The following is a 20,946-nucleotide window of genomic DNA, read 5'->3' as shown; positions in this document are numbered from 1 at the left end:
GGTGATAAACTCCTTTAGCTTTTTCTTATCTGTGAAGCTCTTTATCTGACCTTCAATTCTAAATGCTAGCTTTGCTGGCTAAAGCAATTTTGGTTGTAGTTCCATGTTTTTCATCACTTTGAATATTTATTGCCACTCCCTTCTGGCCTGCAAGGTTTCTGTTGAGAAATCAGCTGACAGTCACATGGCTGCTCCCTTGTAGGTAACTAACTGCTTTTCTCCTGCTGCTTTTAAGAGTGTCTCTTTGTCTTTAACCTTTGGCATTTTAATTATGATGTGTCTTGCTGTGGTCCTCTTTGGGTTCCTCTTGTTTGGGACCCTCTGTGCTTCCTGGACTTGTAAGTCTATTTCTTTCCCCAGGTAGGGGACGTTTTCTGTCATTATTTTTTCAAGTAGGTTTTCAATTTCTTGGTTTCTTTCTTCCCCTTCTGGCACCCCAATAATACAAATGTTGGGACTCTTGAACTTGTCCCAGAGGCTCCTTAAACTATCTTCATATTTCTGCATTTTTTTCTTTTTGCTCCTCTGGTTGGGTGTTTTGTGTTTCCTCATGTTCCAAATTGCTAATTTGATTCTCAGCATCCTCTACTCTACTGTTGATTCCCTGTAAATTATTCTTCATTTCAGTTTGTGTAGCCTTCATTTCAAATTGATACTTTATTATGTTATAGATTTTCTCAGTTATTTCCCTAATAGTATACTTAAACATCCTTGTAAACAAAATTCTGAGCTCTGTATCTGTTAGCTTGCTTGGATCTATTTCATTTAGTTCCTCTTCTAGAGATTTCTTCTGTTTTTTCCTTTGTGACATGTTTCTTTGCCTCCACATTTTGGCGGCTTCCAGGTGTTTGTTTCTATGTATTAGGTAGAACTGCTATGTCTCCTAGAATTTGTAGAGTGGCTTTATGTAGTAGGTGTCCCTAGTCACATGAGCTGGGCCTTCTAGGTGCTCCCCTGTGTGGGCTGTGTGCACTGTCCTGTTGTAGTTGAGCCTTGGTTGCTGTTGGCGTCCCTGGGAGGAAGTGACCCCCAGGCCAATCAGCTGTGAGAACCAGCTGAAAGTACAGCCAAAGAGCTGCTGTGCCGGAGACACCCCTATGGATCAGGATTTACTTAAGTGGAGCTTTGGTGTTCACCAAGTGCGCCCCTTGAGTGTGTCACTCGTGGATGTGGTAGGGTTGTAATCCAGCGTGGTCGAGTCTGACCATCAGGTGCACTGTCTCTGGGGCCTCCCGGGAGGTGCCAAGTCAGCCTCTGCCAGTGCCTTGCCCAGGGCCACCCAGCGTGAGCTACACAGAAACCGTAGTTGGCTGCTACTTGTGTTGGGCTTGGAGGTGCCCAGGAGAGGCCAAGCCATGAGCCAATGCAGCTGCCGCTAGTGCCAGGCCTGGGGCCGCTTATCAAGCCATATGGGGCCCACTGCTGCTTGTTTGAGAGATTTTAGGAAAGTCCTAAGCATGAGGCTCGAGAGGCCCCTTGCACAGAAAAGCCCCTGGAAATGGCCTGGATGAGCTGCAGGTGGGAGGGGCGGGGCCTCCGGGAATCACGGGGCGGGGCCAACGGTGCGAGTCAGGTGCTGGCGGTTCAAATATGGCGCCTGCCTGCCATGTGTGCGGGGAGGACTGGTCACAGGAGCCGTGGCCTCCGCCAGCCCTTCTGCCTGGGAGGAAGCTGCCCCTCCAGCTGTCACCCCGACTTCAGGCAGGTTAGTTCCCCCCCGAGTGTCCCGGGTCCTTTCAGGCTGCTGCCCGGCGCTGGGCTCCGAGGGAGCGTCTGAGTGAGTCCGTGCCGGGCCCTTTAGAGGAGCTGCTGGAGCCCCCGCAGCCTCCGCGACCCTCAGCCACAGTCCCCGCTGGTTTCACAGCCCGGAGTTGTGGGGACATCTCTTCCCGGCTCTGGAGCCCTGGGCTGGGGGCCTGCTGTGGGGCTGGGACCCTCACTCCTCTGGGAAACCCCCGCCGCCGAGATTCCCTCCCGCGTTTAGCCCGTGGCACCGGGTGTGGGCCTGCGGCCGCGTCTCAGCAATTCAGCCCCGCTCCGCCTGCGTCTCCGCCCCTCCTCCCGGCCTCGGTGCTTCTTCAGGTCCCTGGTTGTGGGGCTTCTGTTCAGCCAGATCTCAGGAGGTTCCGCGCGATGGTGGTTCTGTATTTTAGTTGTAATTTTGATGTGGTTGCGGGAGGCGGCGGGGACAGCTGCGACCTACGCGCCATCTTGTTTCTCTCCGAGTTTCTGCATTTTCGACAGCGCCTGTGATGCCCACGCTAATGGTCCAGGGATCACACTTTGAGTAGCAAGAGTCTAGAGTCTAGCCCAGTGGCCCCCAACCTCAAATGACCATTGGGATCACCTGAAAAGCCCTTTAAAAACCCAATGCTCAGGCCACACCCCAGGTCACTTAAACCAGATTCTCTAGGCGTGGCAGACAGGCATCCGTAGTTTTCAAAGTTCCCAGGTGATCCTCATGTGCAGCCAGGACTGAGGAGCCTGCTCTAGACAAGCTCACTCCTTTACCTGGGGAGACTGAGGCCCAGAGAGAGCTGGGGCCTGCCCAAGATGACACGGCCAACGAGTAGAAGGGCCAGCGAGCTCCTTGTCTTCTCCGGCAGCAGGAAGCGGAGGGAAGGGCTGGGAATGGAGGCGAGCAGAGGCTCAAGGGTCACCTGGAGTGCCCAGAACCTCCCAGATTCTGGGGTGCTCTCCAGGCCGTGTCCCAGGAAATTGTTATTTGTGTCCCCCACGTGTGTCCAGCCCTCAGGGTTCACCAGGAAGTGCCATCAGGCCTCCCACACCCTGTGGGTGTGCAGAGCAGATCATCACCCCGTTTGCAGGTGGGGGGTCAGTGTTCCAAGAGGACAGGCTGCTTCTCTGGGCACAGCCGTCCGTCATCTGAAGCCTTCTGCATTATGGAAGCTCCAACTTTTCTTACTGATTCTAAGACACATGTATCCTTGTTTCCTCCATTTTAAAGTTTCTAAAATTGGGTTGTGTCTGACAAATGATGCCAACAAAACATTCAGACCAAGCTGGACAGTGAGTCCGTGAGCAATGTGATGTTCCTGGTATTGCCCGTGTGAGAAGGTGGCAGGGAACCTGAGTGTTACTAAGTTGGTAGCGTTACACTGGTGACGGTTCATCTTAACTTAGACCCCCAGGTGGTGCTTCAAATGCCTTTGAAAAGGTCACAGTGCAGCACCCAAGCAAAAAGCTGTAGAGAAAACTACGACTGTCATAGTGGTGCAGTTAAAGGCCAGTGATATGGCCAGCTCCCTTGGAATAGCTCAGACTTTTTAAGGCAGAGGAGGCTCCTGCCACCAAAGCATCCGCAAAGGGCTGTCCTGCTTCACATTGTCCTGACTGCATGACCTTGGGCAAGTCACCGGGCCTCTCTAACCTTCATTTTCTTCTCAGGGATGACACATGAGATGTTGTGAGGATTAAATGAGATAATATACACAAACTGAAGAGCCCAGCACCTGGCACATGGGAAGTACTCCCCTGGCCCCTATTCTGGTTGAAAGGAATTTCCTCAAGAGGACTCAGCTAATATGTGGCCAGGCAGGATTTGAACCCAGGCTGCTGCCCCCAGCTCCACACCCTGATCTACTCTACTGCCACCTCTCAGGCCTTTTGACTCTCCCTTCATTCCTGCCCCACTCCAACCCCATGCCCTTCCCTCCTTCTCCCATCCCCTTGCCCTCAGTGTTGGCAGCTCATCGTGGCCATGTGACAGTTCCTTCATTGCCTGCCCAGCCTGGGCTCTGCCCACACCCACCTACCTCCATGGCCTGCCCTTCTGAGGTCCTTGCCACCTTCTACTGTCAAGCAACCCCTGCCTGCTTCATCCTGCAGCCTGGGAAATAGACCCTCCTCTCCCCCAACCATCTCACCCCCCTTCTATAGGGCTTTCCTCTCTGGACAGCAGCATGGCAGCAAGAAGCCAGTGTTGGGGTCAGACCTCAGGATGGGGCCCATTCACCAGCCTTCTTTCAGTGTCTTCTGCGTGCCAGGCATGGTGGGACCCAGGATCAGTTTCTGAACCTCTCTGAGCCTCGGTTTACCAATTTGAACCCCCAGGATAACACTAGTAACCCCCTTGGACTGCCTGGTAGATTTACCAAAGAGTATAAAATGCCAGCATGCACCAGGCTACCAGCAAGTGCTGGTTTCCTACCCCCTTCTCTCCACTCCTGAGACCTTTGTTCATATGCAGAAAGAATGACCTAGGGAAGATGGGACAGGCTTTACTCACCAGGAAAACTGAGGCCTGAGAGGACCAATGACTTGTCCAGGACAATGCCTGTGCTGGCATGGTGCCCAGGCTTCTGGGTGCCCAGTTCTCAGCCTGACCCTGGGACTGAGAGGCTGAGTAAACTCCCTGCCCCACCCCACCCCCTCTGGCAGTTGCCTGGACCCCTTGACCCAGCAGCACAAACACGCAGGCCTGGGGTGCGCGAGTGCAGTCAGCTTTATTTCTTTCCATGCTGAGGAATACAGAGGAGTGAACCAGTGAGTGTGGTGAGGTCGGTAGGGTAGTTCTTGCAGCTCCCTATGGGCCTTGGGGAGAGACTGGGTCAGCACCCCAGTCGGGGCCACAGTGTTCATGCAGCCGGTGGCTGGACCCACCATGGACCTGGGACAGCAGGGCCCTGTCTTTCCAGCTTCAGCAAGGCCTGGGGGTGCCTGGCTGCCTGTGGGATGTGGGCAGTGGGGGACCCTCTGCCATCATTTTCCCCTGGTTCACGTCTCTCTTCTCCCTGAAATGCTGAAGCTGAGGGCCCGTGGCGCCTGCTGGGACACCTGTGACTCCTGATCCTCGTTCCAGAGCTGGGGGCCTATGAAGGTCATTTTCTGTAGAATCAGGGCTGCCCTGGCCTGACCTGACCTTGCAAGTGACACAAATACTCTGGGTCACTCCAGCCTCCCTGATAAACAGGGCATCTCTATTTTGGCCTCAAAGGTCCCTTAAAGCAAACCCAACCAGCCCCTTTTTTAGGGTGGGGTGAGGATGGAGTTGATTCCCTGGTGGGGGACTAAGCCTGCCTCAGAGGGATCCCCTGGGTCCTGCACCCCTCCCCTCCTGGTGGCCACTTGGGTCTGGGCTGTGCTCAGGACCCAGAGCCCTCCTGGCAGACAGAGCCTCTGCGCTAACAGACTCCCTCCCAGGGGCCTATGAGGAGGGTGGGAGAGACTGGCAGGGGCCCCTAGAGGAGGCATGAGTGCTGTGAACAGGCTCAAGGGAAACATTCTTGGCCAGTCGGGGGCCAGTCTGTCTGTGGCTAGGAACCTGCCCTCCCACTGAGGGAGGGAGAGCCTGGAGCATCTCTATTCCAGAGTCTGGGAGCCAAAGCCAGTGGGGAAGGTGGACACAGGAGTGGCCCCTGTGGGTAGAGCCTATACCAGAGGGAAGTTTGGGGAGAATCTGGAGCCAAAATCCAGGCAGGAGGCCCAGGGGCCCTGCTCGGTCATTTTAGACATCCCATTGGGTCCTTAGACAGAGGCCATGGTGTCCAGCCCCTGCCTCCGGGCATGTGAGTATATTCCGGAACCCGTGGCCCCCCACTCTCCCACAGACTGGACCCTTCAGCCAAGCTCCCTCTGTCTTGGATTCTCTAGACTGAGAAATGATAAACCTTCGTAAAAACTCTCTGGCCCACTTCCCTACAGGCTGCACCAACACTACTAACGGCCCAGGAGCCCTTGGGAAGTCCCTGCTCCCCAGGGGTGATCCCAAAGCCTCATCCAGGGAAAGCCTCTGCTGTTTGTGGATGGCCAGGGGCACAGGGGGAGGCACAGGGCATGAGATGAGGCTGGGCTGGGGACCGGGAGCCCACGCTCCATCTAAGCTGCTCTGCATGGGCCCCAAGTTTGCACCCCAGACCGTGGGGGCCAGGGCAGGAGAGAGCTCTTGGTTGGTGCCCCAGACTGCAGCACAGGGAGGGAGCAAAAGGTGGACTGGGATCATCCTGGGAGACTCGCCGGGACCACGGTTCTCGGCAGAGATACTCCTGAGGCTAAGTTCGGGAAGAAGTCCATGGTTCTTGTCGTCCCCATTCCCTTTGTCACCAACATTCCTATCAGCGCCTCCACCCTGCAATGGGGTTTAAGTGTGGCTGTCACCTCCTTGCAGGGCAGCTTCACATGTGTGCCAGGGGTTCCAGGGCACCGGCTGGGATCACAGCAGGCATGTGGCACAGGCATGCAAACAGCCTTTTTTTTTTTTTAATCCCTCCTCAAGAGAAATACAAAGATAAAGGAAGCCCACATCTTTGCTCCCGGCCATGCAGGGAGTGTGCTGCTTGTCTCCCCACCCAGCGCCTCTGCCTGGGGCTGGCTTCTTCTCCTGCGGGCAGTGTAGGCTGCTCGGTGACGCCAGGAACGCATGGGATGAGAGAGAAGCCAGGACGCTGGGGTCGGGTGCCGGGCTGCGTCCATGAGATTAAACCACGTCACTGACTGTTTCACAATCAATTTCATTTCCTTCCTTCCTCGGGCTTTTCCCATCTGATGGGGACTGAAATGGAGGGACTTGGGGGTTCCCTCCGAGTGTGTGCTGTAGGAGCCTGGGGACAGGTGGGCCTTGGTAGGCACTGTCCTGTCCTCGGTGGGGGGGGGGTGGGCTGGGAGCCGTCCCGCTGGCCAGAGCTGCTGCTGCTGGCAGAGGCCCGGTGACTCCTATTTCTTCTGAACTGTAAAGAAAAGCACAGTTATGGCAGAACAGAGCTCAGAACGTGAGGTCCTCGAGTCCCTGTTTTGAGGATTTGGGTTTTTGTTTCCTCATGGAAACGGGAACAGGGATCATCTGGTTTGGGCTCTTGGTGGAACTGAGCTCCTGCCAGTGAGAGGGCTGTGGTGTGTGACCCCTGAACACAGAACCACCTATGCTTGAGTTTCTTAGTGAAAGCTGAACAAATTCCCTTTACCATTTTGAGTTCAATAGTTGTCACACGCCGTCAAAAGGGTTATGGCAGCCCTGGCCGGTGTGGCTCAATGGTTAGAGCATCGGCCCAGGCTCCAAAGGGTCGTGGGTTCGATTCCCGGTCAAGGGCACGTACCTGGGTAGCAGGTTCTATCACCAGCCTTGGTCAGGGCCCATGCGAGAGGCAACCAATCGATGTGTCTCTCTCACGTCGATGTTTCTCTCTCTCTCCCTCCCTAACTCCCTTCCATTCTCTCTAAAAATCAATGGAAAAAATACCCTCTGGTGAGGGTTAACAAAAAAAAGGTCATGGCTGAGATGACAAAGGAGACTGAGGCACCATATGCCCCAGGGGAGTGGGTTCCTGCCTCTCACGTCCCTGCGTGTCTATCAGACTCCGAGAGATCAGAACGTGCTTCAATCCAGGCAGAGAGGAGTAGGGGATGTGGGTTTTGAACCCAGGCAGGCTGATTACAAACCTGACCTTTTCCCTTTCCTCAGTGGCCAAGCTGCCCATGACCCCATGGCTGAGTCCCAGGTTTTCTGCCCCAAGCTGAACACCCCATAGTGTAGACCAGTGCCTCCCAAACTTCAATGATTGGGCTGGGAATCTTAGTAAAATTCGGATTCTGATCCAGTGGGCCTGGGGTGGGGCCTGAGATTCTGTATTTCTGACACTTTCCTGGGGGCTGCAGTCGCTGCCACTGGTCCATGGAGCACATTTGGAGGAGCAAGATCTTTGGGGGAAAGCTTAGATTGGTCGCTGGAAGGGGCAGAGATCCCTGGAGGCTTCTGGGTGTGAGTGTGTGACAGAGGGAGATGGGCCACGGTGACCTCCATCGCCCAGAAACTCGGAGCTGCATGGTTCTTGCGGGCAGCTGGGAGTCACCCTTGAAATGGTTCCCTTGCTTGAATAACTTCCTTGGGCCACCTCTGGGTGCTCACAAAAGTGTTACTTTCTAACTTCCCCCATATGTGTTGTTTGCTTCTGGCCTGTCCCGGCTGTCTCAGCGCCGACATTTGTGTGGCAAACCCACAGTTTACAAAGACAGTCACATCCATTATCTTGGGTGATGCTCACAAAAGCCTCTTTGCTGGAGGCTGCTTCCTACTGCATTAGACATGAAAACCCCTAGAGTTAAACTAGACAGACACCGGCCCAGGGCAGTCAGAGCCTCTGACTCCTGGGCCCCTGCTCTTCTTCCACTCTCCTAATCCACTTTCCAGGCATAAGACCAGTCAGACAGCAGCCCTACTCAGCTGGGCACTGCCAGCAACTGGGTTGCTTTAGGGGAGTGAGAGGGTAGCTTGTGGCCCCCACAGGCTCTTACCTCCCCCCCACCACCCTTGTCCCAGGGGGCCAGGCTACACCCTTGGCTGTCCTCACACCAAGCAAGCTGGCATGTGGCTGGGCCTCACCTGCAAAGTTGACAGTCACGGCCACAATGATGATGATGATCCCCATGATGATGAAGGTGATGCTGAGCAGCCGGGCAAGGTGGCCCAACCTCCGGGCCCCGTCCATGTCCCCCTGTTGCACGCTACTTCGAGACTGCAGAGAGAGGGTGGGAGAGACCTCAAGAAAGCTGTCCTCACAGCCTTGTGGGGGCCGCTGGCCTGGGCCTCTGGAATACACTGGTCCCCACTGCAGCCCACACTCCAGCTGCCCCCTAAGGGAGGAAGTGGTCTTCTCCTCGAGAAGTTGCCTGAATTCAAGGGGCCAGGACCCTAACCAAAGGGCCGGGACCCTAACCAAGCCTGACCCTCGCTCGCTGAGATCAGCTGGAAGCAGAACCAAGCAATGCAGAATCACAAAACCCTGGGGTGGTATAGGGGAGACCGAGGACCTGAGACGGTGGACCAGGTCCAGGCTACGCTGAGCTGGTGGGAGCAGATAAGCCAGGCCCCTCCAGACCCCAGGACTAGGCTCACTGCTGTGGCTGCCCCAAGATTGTAACAGTCCCTGTGGCTTTTTCTATGGCCTGACGGGCTTGCCTCCTTTTTCCTGTGAGCCCTATCTTGCCACAAAAGAAAAAAAATCTCTGGTCCTCCCTTCCCACCCAGGAACCACACGTCCTTGTTCCACCAAGCCCACTTCCCAGATCACACCAGAAAGGCAGGTGTCTTGGATTTGAACCAGGAAGGCTGCGTTTGGGGGAGCCACACATGACTTCACAGGGGCCCCATTCAATATTTCATTCCTTCTCAGTGAGTTTGGTTTTTCTTGGCCCTATTTAACATGGTGAAGTCAGGTGGGTGATGGCGAGGATGGAGAATCTAAGAACAGAGAGCATCCTGAGAGGTCCTGGGGTGGCTCAGTAGGTAGTGTGTCCCAGGCATCACCATGGTGGCCCCGTGTCCCTGCCAATGAGAGTACACTTGTCAATTTGCTGGCAAGTGCTGGCTTGGGACCTCCAGCTCTAGAACTCCCAGATGTTTGACTTCTAGACTGGCACAGGGGGAGTCCACTGAAAGTGTGACTGTCTCAGGCCAACTTATTTGAGAACCCTGAGTTCGGATTAGTACCTTGATGATGATGATGATGTTGACAATTTATTGAGTCCTTTCCTTATTTTGTACCAGGCAGCTTGCTAAGGACTGTGCCTAAATTATCTCATTTAGCTTCAGAATCATCCTACAAGGTTGGCACTGTCGACCGTTTTTTTTTACTGTTTTAGCTCTTTATTATGAACTTGTCTAAAACAAAATGTGCAGAGGAGCAAAGAGTGCTTCAGTTTAAATCATTATTGGTGTAGCCCACTTTTGAAGAAACTGAAATTCAGAGAAGCTACACTTCCCCTCTCTGTTCTCTTCATGTGGACAACGCCCTCCCGAGGGTTCTGTCACCTTCACCTCTTGGAAGTCTAGCCTACCCCACTCCCACTCCACCCCATCATTCCCTGTTCAAGCTCCTTCTGGACAGCCCCACTCTCCTGTCACAGGTGACAGGATTTGCTTTGCCCCAACCATAGCTTCCGACCTCTCAGATCTCCTCCTGGCCTTGCACTCCACCTTCTGCTTGCCCAGGCCCCAGTTTTGGCAACAACCCAGAGTCCTCCTGATCGGTCACAAGTCCTCTCCCATCCCACCCTACTAATCGGTTTCCACTCCTAGTCAATTTCATTGCTACTCCCCTCCCGGTCCTTTGCACCTGCCCTAGCTCTAGGCCCCACTTCTCGCTCAAGCCAAGATGACAACCTCCTGAAGATCCCTTGACTCCAAGCTCTCTTCTTCTCCATTCTGTCCCCCAAACCACAATTTCACTCAACAGATATTTATGCCAGGCACTGTGCTAGGCCCGCGGGATGCAGCTGGGTGCAAGAGTGTCCCAGTCCCTAGCTCACAGAGATCACTGCCTGGTGGGGAGGCTGGCCTCCATTGTGATCCCACAAATAGAGGTAAAATTGCAACTGTGGGTAGTGTTACAAAAAAAGAGGTTTCCTAGTACTATGAGGCCTCATGAAAGGGGAGACTCAGAGAAGAATTCCTGGAGGAAGGACATTTGGATGGAGATGTGAAGGATCAGTAAGAATTAAATAGAACTTTCACAAAAGAAGAGTATTCCAGGCAGAGAGAACAGCATGTGCAAAGACCCTGAGGGAGACCCTGCATGACAAATATGTAGATGTTCCATGTATCATTGTCTGAAGGGAGCAGGAGGGATAGATAGAGGCCCATGTGGATGGAGCTGAGAGAGTGAGCAAGAGGAGGTAGGTGGGGCCATGCCAGGCAGAGCTCTGCCCACACAGGAAGGAGGCTGGTTCTTACCCAGAAGCAGTGGGAGCCAGGGAAGATGTAAGCCTAGGGCAGAAGAATGGTTTCCAAAGGACCCCTCTGGACGCATGGGATCAAAAAGGAAGTTGTGATTCAGGAGCTGATGCAGTTTAGCAAGATGATGGTGGCTGAGTTAATCCCTCTCCCCCAGTATTTTCCATGGCCCCCCACTTTCCACAGAGCCAAGACCAAACTCAGGTTAGCTTTGCACTTTCTGACCTTATCCCCTCCTACTCTCTTCCACAACCTCTGGGCTAGTCAATCTGAACCACTCTGGGTATGAGCACCGACATCCACATGCCTTCATTCTTGACTCCCCACAACACCACATGTCCACCTCCTCTCCATCCTTCAAGGGTTTGCTCCAATGCCACCCCCTCTGTGAAGCCCACCAAGATTCCTCCACCTTCACTGGAATAATAGTTATCCCTAATGTTATTTGAAAATCTACCTTGTGTCAGGAACTATGTTAAATGCTTGCCATCCATTAGAGCATCTCCTCCTCCCGATACTGTGTGTTAGGGATTGTTACTAGGCCATTTACAGATGGGGAGCTGGGGCTGGAGCATGAAGGCATCGTGAGATAAGCAACCGGAGGAATGGAGAAAGGCCAGATCCAGAAGGGCCCTGGCTCTCATGAAACAGAATCTAGGTTTTGTCCTATATGTATTGGGGGGTATACACTGGGTGAGATGAATAGAGGATTTCAACAAGACAGGAAAGAAAAAGATCCAGGGAAGAGAGAAAGGGTGAAAAGACTAAGGAGTGATTAGCACCCCAATGTCCCAGGGCAGCAGGTCTGGACTTGGATGAGCTATGGACAGTGGGGGAGAGCACTCCTGTCCTTGGAGACTGAATGAATGGTGGGTGCAGGTGATCTCACACCTGGACAGGTCTACAGGTGGATCTGGGCAGGAAGTTGTGAGTGGTTCATGCCTCTGGACCTCAGGGTATCAATGACAATGGGCCAATGTCATCCAGTGAGAAATGAAAGAGAAGGTGGGTCTGGCTTGAGGAGGGAGCATGGAGTGAGGCTCAGGCAACAACCCATCCTGAGCCTCACCAGCCCACCTGAACATGGCAGGGACTCAACCAGGAGAAGGCGTAGCCTCCAGCTCCCTAGAAGAGCAATCTGACTAAGAGCACAGGTTCTGGAGCCAGACCTCCTGGATGCCTGCCCCAGCTCCATCACCTACTAACTGTGGGACCCTGGACAAGTGACTTACCTTTACTATGCTTCAGTTTCCTCATCAGCTCAGATCGGTACCTACCTCATTGCATTGTTGTGGGGATTAAATGAGATAATACAAGTAGGAGGGCTTAGCATGGTGCCTGGCGATAGTTAAGTGCTCAGTAAATAGAGTAACAAAATACTTCTGTTATTATCAGGAGATGCCCTTCCCTCCATTGGGTGTGAGAAGGAAAGAAGATCATAACCCATCAACCTTGGCAGAGGAGGGCAGATCTAGGAGGAAAGTCTCTTTGGTGGGTCTTGGTGAAATTACTAAGAGCACTCCTTTCACTTTCAGAAACGTCCCCGTTAGGATGTTAGTTACATGTTCACTGTACCCCCAGAAACCTACCATTCCTTTCCTTTCCTCCTCTTGCTCCCCCCTTCCCGCCCTCCCGGCCCCAGTTGCATTGTGATGGCAGTGGGATGGGACAGTGCGGGAAGCTCCTCCTGGCGTCTGCCTCCCGCAGTGAGCGCAGTCCTTCCATCCGCGTGGCTGACGCCCAGCCTCAGCACGGTTCCCGCTCCGGCAGGGTGCACCAGGAACAGCAGAGCTTCATCGCAGAGCTGCTTTCCACAGCTCCAATTTCCCGGAGAGAATCCTAGCGTCTCCCCTCCTAGACTTCCCCTCTGTCTCTCCCCACCTCACATACAATCAGGTAAGAATTCCTGCCCTTTCTAATGTCCCTCAAGTCTGTCCCTACCTCTCTAGTCCCACTCCCTGTATACACTGCATCTGTTCTCTCTGCTCCACTCTTGCCCCCATCCAACCTCTTCTTAACAGACCAAGGTGAGGTCTTTAAAATACAAGCCTGGCCACATGACTCCCCATAAAAGGGATACATTTTCAAGCCCCTGAGCCTTTGCACGTGCTGTCTCTGCTGGAATGCCTTCTCCCGTTACCCTATCGCCACCTTGACAAGAGCCACCTCCAGTAAAACTTTCCTTGACTCCCACGAACAATTAACCAGCCGCTCCTTGGGGCTCCCGTGGCATCTTGCACCATCCCCTCTTACCACCTGGTGGCTATGTCAGTCTCTTTTCTTTAGACTATGAGCTCCTTGAAGGTAGGGACCATGTATCCCCAACTTTGGAATCCTTCTTATGTAACCTAGGGAAAGACGCTAGCAGGTATTCAGTAAACGTTCGAGAAAGTTCAAGAATAAAAGAGAGAAGGGATGAGAAGGGTCTGTTTTCTAACCACTGAACTTAGCCAGTGGGATGCTCAACGTTAATAGAAGATTCTTCAAAGAAATAAGAGCAATAGGTCTCACAGGAGAGATGTCTGGCTTCTGGCCCTACCACTAAGCCATGCCACCTCCACCTCCAGCTCTCTGCCTGGCCAGCCCAGGTCACAAAACTCAGGACCTCACCAAGGCAACATTGAGAGGAAGAGGGAACCACGTACAGAAAGACTTCAGGGATTCCCAGGAATTTCGGCTTTAGAGGTTCTGGGGCTACCTTGAGTCATGACCAAGGGACTCATTCTCAGCTGTAAGCCTGGCATGTGGGGGGAGGGGAGCAGGGCCTGAGATGAGTCTTGCCCCCCACTTTCCAGAGAAATAGTTGTGAGAGAGTCGTTGATTCAAGGCCATGGAGAGAGGGGCACATGTGGCTACTTGGGAATGAGAAATGGACAGGGAGGCAACAGGGAGACTTTTTTCAGTGACACTAAAGCCCAGTCTCTCTTCTTTACCCACAGAGCCATCGGTTCTTGCTTCCCAGTCATGCGTGTCCCTTTGAACCTGAGAGACACCGTTGAAGCTGCTACGCTGGGAGTGGCCGGGTGGAACAGGGCAGACCTGATCTCGGCTGCCTTGTCGCGTCAGACACTTGATCCACGCTACCCAGTGTAAACCTCGCAATTGTTCTGTAAGTCTTAGTTTTCAGATCTGTAAATTGGAGGGGAAACAGCTGCCTCGGAGAGTAGAACCCTACGTTTACGTATAGAACTTCCTCATCACTGGCCGGCTCTCACTTCTGAAGCCTCCCCCCACTAATTACCAGATGAAAGGCCCACTCCTTGACTGCAGGGATGGAAGAAGACACCTGCTCTCTCATCCCTTAGCGGCATCATCTTCTTGTACAAAATAGCTTAAGTCGAAGGCACCGTAATAACTACAGTAATGATTGGAATGACTGTGAATTAATAGGTCATCTGTGATTGCAATGGCCGTGGGAATGGTGGGAGAGAAAATGAATTCAACTTATAAATCAGGGAAGAAATGCATTGAAAAAAGTCTGAGAGAGGGTAGGGGGTGGGGAAGGTGCTGGAGAGCTGCCAGAGGAGGGTGGCAACAGATCTTCTCAGGAAAGATCCCCCCCCCCCCCCCCAGGCTCAGGCCAGGCCCCAGCAGATCTGAGGAGGACTGACAAGGTGCCCCAGGGCTGATCAGCCATTAGCCCTTCCACGGAGGTCAAGCATCTCCTGCAGGACCAAGCAAAGGGTGCACTTCTCCCACCCCTCCACCCCCATCACAACCCTCTCTCTGCTGAAGAGTGGAGAAGAGTATGGGGGGGATAAGTGGTGACGGACGAGGCTTGACCTGGGGTGGTGAGCACACAATACTCTGCAGAGGTGATATGTTGTAGAATTGTGCACCTGAAACCTGTATAATTTTGTTAGCCAGTGTCACCCCAATAAATTCAATAAAAAAGAGTGGGGGAGGATTCAGGGCAGCTGCAGTGGTGGCTGGGAGGAACTGGAGATGCTTAGGGGCTTAAGATTGTAGCTATTGACCAACCGATTCCGGTTTGTCAATATTCTAAGCCAACTGACCAGCTGGCGGTCAGCCCTGGTTGGGACTCTCGTTGAGTGAATGGATGAATGCATAAATGAATGAAAGTGAGCCTGCACCATATTAGTTAAGTAAGGAGGTTATCCAAAATGCCTGAGAAAGGCAGTGTTGAAGCCACTCTGGATCTCTGCAACGCTCCCAGCATTGCAGAATCGGCCTACAGAGAAGGGACTGCTCAGAGGCTCCCACAAAACTACAGACAGGGCCGCCCAGCTCCCCTGGGTGGTGCAATGAGGGTGAGACTTCATTATCCCAAAATGTTGAAGTCAGACTTGCCTGTCCACCAGGGATCTGCCCTTTCCTCTGACATTGCAAAGCTTCATTTAATGCTAATGATAACAGCAACCACTTCCGTTTACCACGTGCCAGCTCAGCGCTAGGTGCTTTCACGCATATTAACTCATTTATTCCTCCCAATAAACCCTGTGAGGTAGATGGTTTTATCACACCTATTTTATAGATGTGGAAACTGAGGCTGAGGAAGGAGGCTGGGTGATTTGGACATGGTCATGTGGCTTATAAAGGGACGGAGCTGGGACGCTCGCCCAGGTCTATCTGACACTTATTTTATCACTACTGTCAACCGAAGGCCTGCTGCCTAGGGTCCAGCTCCCCTCGTGGACAGGAGGCGTTGCGGGCACTGAGGAGCATGGGCCATTTCTCAGCCTGACCCAGAAGTAACATGGATGAAGCCAGCCTTGCCCTGGCCACCCCAGGAGGCTCAGAGGAGGTGAGTCTGGACAACTGCTCAGCTAGAGCCCCTGATCCTCCAGCCCTGGTCAGAGCAGGCCACCGTCGAAGCCCATTCCTCTCCCAGTGATGGAGATGTGGGGGAGCAGTCGTGGAGGAGAACAGTGGGGGGGGGGGAGAAAAGGAAGTGGAATCCTTCCTTCCTTGCACTGATGCCTGAAAGTCTTGGCTTTCCTGGGGGACACACACCATCCTTGTCCCCAGAAGTAGATGCAGGGTGGGACCATGGCAAGAACACTGGATTCATCAGGCAGCTGATGTGCCTCTGCCCAGCTGTGTGACCGCGGGCAGGGTACTATCTGTACATCTCAGTTGCCCTCTCTATCGATGGGAACAGTTAGCCAGACTCTGTCGGCCTCACGTGAGGACATGCTCTGCAGACAGCGAGCTCTAGAAAAGCTGCCAGGGCTGTGGGTCTCCTTGCGCCCTGGATCAAAGGCTTTGATGCTTCACCTGGTAACCAGCGGGGGGGCTTCAGGTGAGGATCCTGTCCCCGGGGCCTGGAGACACCAGCACGGGAGACTTCCTCTCTTTCCACAGTCTCTGGCCCTCCTTCACCCCAGCTGCTGTTTGGGTGGGACTCCCCTGCCCTCGCTGGGAAAGGGGAGTGTCCTATGAACTAGACTGGCTCTCAAGAGGGGGACAGCTACTGTGGGCACACCCAACAATGCTCCCCACCTGGCGCCCTCTGACTCAGGAGGCAGGCTGTGTCATGGGTAGGAACAAGCGCTTGGGCTCCAGGCATCCTGTCCTGGGCTCCCAATCACTAGCAGGTTACTTCACACGTCGGTACTTCAGTTTTATCTGTAAATTGCGAGTAATAACAATATATACTCCGGATTAAATGAGATAATATATATAAAGTGTCTGGACCTGTGCCTAACATTTAGCAAGCACACGGTGAATGATATTAACATTATCCCTCATCACTGGGCTTCCCCAGGTTCCTCCTCTCTGGCTCTTAATAGTTCCCTTTAGAAATTCATTTCCACAGCTATACTCCACCCTTGGCTCCTCCTCTGAAATCCCCACCCCTCCAGTCTCTCTCTTGTACTCCCACTCTCATAGCATCTGCCCTTTGACTTCTTTGAGCCCCATCCTGTGACCAACCTCCCTCTCTTCCAAGGTTATTGCTGTCTTCCTGGCCTCCCTCCCAGTCCAGCCCGATCCTCGGGTGCATCATTTCAGCAACCCTGGCTAGCACTTTCTGTGCCACCTGGTCCTGTCCTCGTAGCAAGTCTGCCTTCCCCAGGTTTGGGTGGGCCCAATGTGACATCAGTGGCCCTGTATCTACAGCTGGAGAAAAGCTACCCCACCACGCAGGCTGGTAACAACTCGAACCCCTGGTCTCCAGCCTCAACAGAGCCCTTGGGCCATTGACCTGTCTGCCCCTAGCTGCCTCTCCTCCCCTCTGCCATCAGGTCCTTACTTCTCAGCAAACAACCCTGCCCTCCATGTCCCTGGTGGCATGGATCCCACACTGCATGAGCCAACTCCCTTTTCTTTGAGTATTTCTATCTGCTTCTGCCCTCAGGGCCTCCCCTCCAAGCTCCCAGGAAGGATGGTTTTCCTCTGGATCCTGTCTTTCCCTCTTCAGGAACCTCACCTCATCAATCACCTCTCATTTTCGCCTAAGCTCCTCCATCGCCGGGGTCACTGGGGGTCTGTCTCTACGTGGCCGAGCCAGTGGACACTCCCATCCTCATTGAATCTGCTCTCGCCCCTGCATTTGACGACTCCCTCCTCCAAACTCACTCCTCCCTGGGTGTCTCCCCCTTTTCAGTTTTCCTTTCACCTCCTGGAATCTTCTTTTCAAGACCCTTTTCTCTCCACTTCCCTCTGCCCACCCCTGAAGTGCTGTATGCCCCAGAGCTTTCTCTAAGATTGTTCCCACTGTTCTTGAGTTGAAGATCCAGGAGCCTAAAGCAAGCGTTGCTCCTGCCTCCTTAGTGATTCCCTTGTCAGTGCCCTCCTTTCTCAGCCCACTGCTGGTTCAGGCCTTCGCGTCCCACCTGGACTGTCTCAGGAGCCTCCTGCGGGGTCTCCCTGATCACCATCCCGCCTGCTCTAGTTCGTTCCCCACAATACAATTGGGTATTGGTTTTAAAATATGAACTGACCACATCACACTGCTGCTTAAAATTTTTAGAGGCTCCTCAGAGGCACTAGGATAAAACTTAAATTCCTAGAGCAGGTCCTCGATGCCTCCCTTGACCACCACACTCTCGCATCTTTCTCAGATGAGAGAAACAGACCAGGTCTCATCCAGCTACTTCCCAAATGCTTAGCTCGGCTCATAAAAAGACACATTCATTCATGGGGTCCTGATGAGCCTCTGCCACTTAGTTCCCTCCAAACAAGCAACTTGCCGTTCAAGTGAATGGACGACTGAATGAGTGATCTGTTACCACTTTCAGAGGGTTCCCCCTGCCCCTCGCCATGGCCCGGGCTTCTCCATGTGTCACCTGCACTCCTGCAAGGTGCCCTCTCCCTAATGCCAGGCTCAGAGGGGCCCCTTTGGTCCCTCCTTTCACCCTACACAAGACTAAAAGTGGAAAATCTGGCCACACCCCTCTCTGGCTCCAAATTCTACGCTGTATATGCTGCATGCTGCAGCTTGGGCGAGGCTTGAAAACGCGATGCCAACTGCAAGAAGCCACATGTTGTATGATTCTATGTATATAAACTGTCCAGAAGAGGCAAATCCATAGAGACAGAAAAATGAGTGTTTGCTTAGGCTTGGGAGGGATTGGGGGGGGGGTGATAGAAAAAAGGTTCACAGTCTTCTTTGGAGGTGAGGAAAATGCTTTAAAATTGAGTGTGGTCGTGGTTGCATCTAACTGTGAACATAATAAAAATCACTGAGTCACCCTGGCTGATGCGGCTCAGTGGTTAGAGTGTTAGCTGGTGCACTGAAGGGTCTTGGGTTCGATTCCCAGTCAAGGGCATGTACTTGGGTTGCAGGTTCGATCCCTGGCCTGGTCAGGGCTCTTGTGAGGGGCAACCCGTCTGTGTGTCTCTCCCACATCGATGTTTCTCTCTCTCCCCTCCTTCCCTTCTACTCTCTCTAAAAATCAATGGAAAAATATCCTCTAGTGAGCATTAACAAAACAAAACAGAACAAAACAAAAAATCATTGTCATGCACTTTAGATAGGTGAATTGTATGATATGTGAATTATATTTCAAAGCTCTAAAAAACCAAAAAAAAACACACCACACACAGCAAACCTGTGATGGTTTCCCTTCACCAAGGAGACACTCAGCTGCCAAAGAATTACCGTTACTATGTAATAGCACTTAACTTGTGTACTGGGTGCTGTTCTTAAGCACTTTGTATGGCTCGTCTGGTTTCACCCTCACGCAGCTCTCTAATGTAGGTGTTGTGGTCACAACCCATTTTGCAGATAAGAATACTGAAAAGAAGAGAGGTTTGAGTGACTTGCCTGAGGCCACACAATACTTTGTGGTTTTGTCTAGCGCGAACACTTCTTGCAACGTGTTGTAAGGATCTGTTTACGAGTTTCTCCCCACTGGACGGGAGGCTCCTGGGAATTGATGGTGATGTCTGGTTTAGCACCTGATACCCTGCCCCTGGCCCTGTGCCAGTGACACCTGACTCAAGAAGCTGAGAAGGACATAGAAATGCACTGAGTGTGGGCTCACTGGTTTCACAGTCTTGGGCCCAGGTCTCCTTTGACAAAAGCTGCTCTACCCAGCCTGTGCTTTGCCAACCCCCCAGCAGGAGACAGATTCTAGCAACTGTTTTCTCCTGGGCCCTTGGGTGGTTTTCTCCCCAAACCTGCCCCCCTCCTGGGGCTTCTCCTTGTAACCAAGAGGTTGGCCCTGCCCAGAGCCACTGGCTGCCCCCATTGTCCCCAAGTGCAGAGGCACACAGGAAGCCCCTCAAAGGTCCCACCTTGGGTCCTGCCCAGCCCTGGCTCTTGTGCCCATGCCAATCCGTGACTTAGGAGTGCTGCCAGTCTCCCCTGACATCCTGGTAGGTGGTGCAGGATCTGACAGGGGCAGGGGAAGTCTTCCCCAGCTGGAAATGGGGCATTAGTGAAGTGGACAGAGAAGTATGAGGAAACGGGGGCTTTCTCAGAGGACAGCCCAGGAGCAGCAAGAAGGACCACAGCTCCGAGGGGCTTGGCGATCGATGACTCAGCAGTGGCGTCTCCAGAGGGAAGCAGCCCAGGGCTAGTAGCTTACTGCCCCCTGTTCCTAACTTCATTCTGCCTGCCCAGTCTGTCTGTCTGTCTCCTTCCTAGACCTCAAAAGTCACATCTGCTGACAGTGTCTGAATCCTCTGCAAGTAGCTCTATCCAAATGGCTTGGTTTGGGGACAATCAAAAACAATTTACTCAAAACCCTAAGCATAAGTGTGTGAGAAGCAGAGACAAGCTCAAGTGCCCCCCTTGGCAAGTCTCGCTGTGCCCTCTGACACATGCTTGGCCCGTGGCCCAGACCGCCCCTGCCCCGAGGATGGCTGCTGAAATCAGCGTAACCACCAAGGCCCAGAGGGTCCAGAGAGAGCTGTCCCCAGGAGGAGCAGCCTGGCAGGGAAGCCACCGCGGCTCCTGGAAATCAGAGCCGACGGAGGTTCTGAGAACACCCAGGTGACCCAGGGTGAGGTGTGGGGGAGGCCATGGGGGGCTGGCTCCCCTCCTGAGAACACGGGCCCTGAGACTCCATGGTGGCTGGAGCCTCTGCTGATAACACAGCCCCTGCTCAGGAACGACACCTCAGAACAACCCGACCCACCCCGCCACATAAGACAAGACCTCCAACTTGGCTGTCTCTCTGTACTGCAGAATTTAGCTCCAGGAGGCTCCCTGGGGCCCCCTCCCCAGCAGGTTCTGTGCAAAGTCCAGCCATGTGGCCCCAGAGCAGAGATGAAAGGACAGCAAAGGAAAGCTCTCCTGGCCCCTGGCCCCTTCTCCAAGGGGGAGTAGTGGGCCAGCTGAGAAAGGGGGTCGGTCTCTCTCCAAGCACCTAGCTCCCAGCTCTCTTTTCTCTGCATCATGCCAGGGAGCACACCTGCTGCCCCCTGGGCCCAGCCCTTGCCCTGGAACAAAGAGCAGCACTTACCATGATAGAAAAGATGAGGGGCATGAGGTTGAGGGGCCAGACAGGGCAGAAGCAGGAGGCGATGGCAAGGATAAGGTAATCTTTGGGGGCTTCTCGGTCCTGGGCATAGGAGGTGGTGAGAGTGGAGGATGCCCGCCTCGAGCTGGCGCGAGAGGGCGACCGGGGCAGTGAAGCCTCCCGGTGCCCCTCGGGTACCACCTTGAAGGGCAGGCCGTGGCCGTTCTGCTCCAGGTCCAGAGCCCCGGAAAGGGACTTGGGCAGCTTCAGGGGCTTGTCACCCTTGTTCTCCGCCTTGGTGAGAAGCATCTCCATCTCCGGCAGTTCCAGGGGTGAGGCAGTGCCTGGCTCCGGCGCGGGGGGAAACTGAAGCTGCACGGGGTTGGCCAT

The 20,946-nt window shown here is 53.6% G+C and overlaps 1 protein-coding gene across 1 annotated transcript; it reads right to left on the bottom strand.

The window, feature by feature from the left end:
* Positions 1–6,672: 6,672 nt before the first annotated feature.
* Positions 6,673–20,946, bottom strand: TRARG1 (trafficking regulator of GLUT4 (SLC2A4) 1). Its single transcript, XM_087826480.1, has 3 exons — positions 20,560–20,946; positions 8,336–8,468; positions 6,673–6,686 (listed from the first exon to the last, which is right to left on the bottom strand). Exons 1-3 carry the CDS (start codon positions 20,944–20,946, stop codon positions 6,673–6,675), a joined length of 534 nt encoding a protein of 177 aa, XP_087682606.1.

The sequence above is a fragment of the Miniopterus natalensis genome, chromosome 17 (assembly GCF_054644295.1).
Source record: "Miniopterus natalensis isolate mMinNat1 chromosome 17, mMinNat1.hap1, whole genome shotgun sequence".
Classification (NCBI taxonomy): Eukaryota; Metazoa; Chordata; class Mammalia; order Chiroptera; family Miniopteridae; genus Miniopterus; species Miniopterus natalensis.
The sequence above is the reverse complement of the archived record's forward strand: the minus strand, read 5'-3'. Positions and strand labels throughout refer to the sequence as shown.